Source organism: Gadus macrocephalus, chromosome 14 (genome assembly GCF_031168955.1).
Source record: "Gadus macrocephalus chromosome 14, ASM3116895v1".
Taxonomy (NCBI): Eukaryota; Metazoa; Chordata; class Actinopteri; order Gadiformes; family Gadidae; genus Gadus; species Gadus macrocephalus.
This window is the reverse complement of record NC_082395.1, coordinates 6,880,937-6,883,364: the sequence shown is the minus strand read 5'-3', so window position 1 is coordinate 6,883,364 and position 2,428 is coordinate 6,880,937. Positions and strand designations below refer to the sequence as shown.

The window sequence follows — 2,428 nt, the reverse complement described above, 5'->3', positions numbered from 1 at the left end:
GTCTTTCATTTCAGATGAATGATTGGAATTAGGTTGGAATTGGTTATGCCAACTCGTCTTGTTAAAATCGACAGATAAAATCAAAAATACATCTTTATTGTTGACTTGGGGTCATTACCTCTTACCTTCATTGATGAATTGTGTGGCCTCCATGAGTGAGTGAATTGTTAACCTTGTAGACATGTAAATATGCCCACAAATTAAATAGTGGGCGTGGTCGCAGTTTATGGTGTCATGGTGGCTTCTGGGAGTCTGCATTGGTATTCTGCTTATGGGTCATCTTTAAGCCACACCTACCACACCTACCTATGGATAAAAACGATCATATGATGATAGTTTTTACCTGTCCACCGCTATGGCAGCCATCGAGTAAATCGAAGAGAACATGGCGGTGATGGGGGAAGAAGTTCTGAATCGGCAGTAGCCCAACCCGAAGTACCAATCGTTGTGCAGCGCGTAGACAAAGTAAACAGCGTGTTGAAGGTGGCCATGGACACGTCGGAGAAGGCCAGGTTGACTATGAAGTAGTTGGTGACGGTTCGCCATGCGTCTGTGAGCGAGGATGATCCAGATCACTGTGACGTTCCCAGTCAGTTCCCAGTCACAGAGACGAGAATGATCAGAGTGTAGGCGATGGCCCAGAGAGCCACCTGTTGGATGGGAGAGGAGCGAGATAAGAGGAGGGGGAGAGGGGGAGGGAAAAGAAGAGGAGAGGGAGAGGGAGATGAGGGGGAGAGGAGAGGAGAGAGAGAGATAAGAGGAGGGGGAGAGGGGGAGGGACAGGGAGAGGAGGGGGAGACGAGATAAGGGAGAGGAGATGAGGGAGAGGAGGGGGAGAGGAGATTAGGGAGAGGAGAGGGAGAGGAGGGGGAGAGGAGGGGGAGAGGAGATGAGGGAGAGGAGAGGAGGGGGAGAGGAGATGAGGGAGAGGAGAGGAGGGGGAGAGGAGAGAGAGGGGATGAGAGGATGAGAGGAGGAGAGGAGATGAGAAGAGATGAGCGAGAGGAGGACAGAAGACGTGGTGAGGGGAAAGGAAGGAGAGGAGGGGGAGAGGAGAGAGAGATAAGAGGAGAGAGTGGAGGGGGAAAGGGGGAGGGACAGGTAGGGGAAAGGAAGAGGAGAGGAGAGAAGGAGGAGATGACAGAGAGTTTGAGAATAGGATATGAGAAGAAGGACGTGAGGGAAGAGGAGAGGGAGATGAGAAGAGGAGAGGAGAGAACGGAGAGAGAAGAGAAGGAGAAGGAGAGGGGATGAGAGGAGAGGAAAGAGAGGACAGGAGGGGAAGGAAGAGGGAGATAATAGGGAAGATGGGATGGGATGAGAGGAGAAGATGAGGGGAATAGACCAGGAGAGGACAGAGAGGAGAGGAAGAGGAGAGTAAACTTAACCGTTTTCTTATTTTCACAAAAATATTGTTTCAAGGCTATGGCATGAATTGGCAATAAGCATCTGCTAATCATAATTATTTTCTTACCTGCAAGTTAGATTGTTGGAATTGATTCCCAATTGTCTCGTTTCCGTCCTCATACCACTCGGTGGTGACGGTCCACGGCATATCAGTCGCATCCATGTCTCTGTTAACAATGCAAGGCAATCAGATTCCATTAGCTATACCTTAGCACCTGTTGTGAATGCCTTTTTCCCTATATGTAATAGCCGGTTCCAAATCAGTTAATATTTTGGACGATTCCATACGGCCAAGCGTAAATCGTTTCGACTCCTTAATTCTAAATGTTAATGGACTCTTGACACAACAAACGTTTGGGCTACAAAGTACACTAGTTTAACTAATAATCTTTTATTGTTTCGTTTGGGATACTTGCCCAAACGAAACAATAAAAGATTATGAGTTCTTCACATAGTTTTTAAGGAATAGGCTCCACTTAAATCCATAATTTTTTTTTTTTTTAAATGAACGTAAGAAAGAAAAACTTACCCCAGCAATATTTGCTTTGCATTTCAATTCAAAATTTTCCAATCCATTGTTCTGTCTTTGAAGAAATAATATGAGATCCGTTCTGTGCGGTCAATCTAGGACCAAGAAACACACTATTCCGCACGGCATCCAAAGACAACGAAACGTCTCACTTTCTCCCCATACACCCCCTCAATCCTCCCTATCCTTCGCCTTCACTCTCTCTCTCTCTCTCTCTCTCTCTCTCTCTCTCTCTCTCTCTCTCTCTCTCGATTTTTTTTTTTCTCTCTCTCTCTCTCTCTCTCTCTCTCTCTCTCTCTCTCTCTCTCTCTCTCTCTCTCTCTCTCGATTTTTTTCTCTCTCTCTCTCTCTCTCTCTCTCTCTCTCTCTCTCTCTCTCTCTCTCTCTCTCTCTCTCTCTCTCTCGCTTTCTCTCTCTCTCTCTCTCTCTCTCTCTCTCTCTCTCTCTCTCTCTCTCTCTCTCTCTCTCTCTCTCTCTCTCTCTCACTCTCGC

At 46.8% G+C, this 2,428-nt stretch overlaps 1 protein-coding gene across 1 annotated transcript in view; it reads right to left on the bottom strand.

Annotated features, from left to right (window-relative positions):
• Positions 1–2,428, bottom strand: part of tacr2 (tachykinin receptor 2) — a 6,428-nt gene extending 4,000 nt beyond the window's left edge. Inside the window, 6 exon segments of the mRNA XM_060072013.1 lie at positions 344–467; positions 470–542; positions 544–603; positions 606–650; positions 1,475–1,574; positions 1,937–2,428. Of these exon segments, the coding sequence (XP_059927996.1) occupies positions 344–467; positions 470–542; positions 544–603; positions 606–650; positions 1,475–1,570 (398 nt within the window). The 5' untranslated portion in view covers positions 1,571–1,574; positions 1,937–2,428.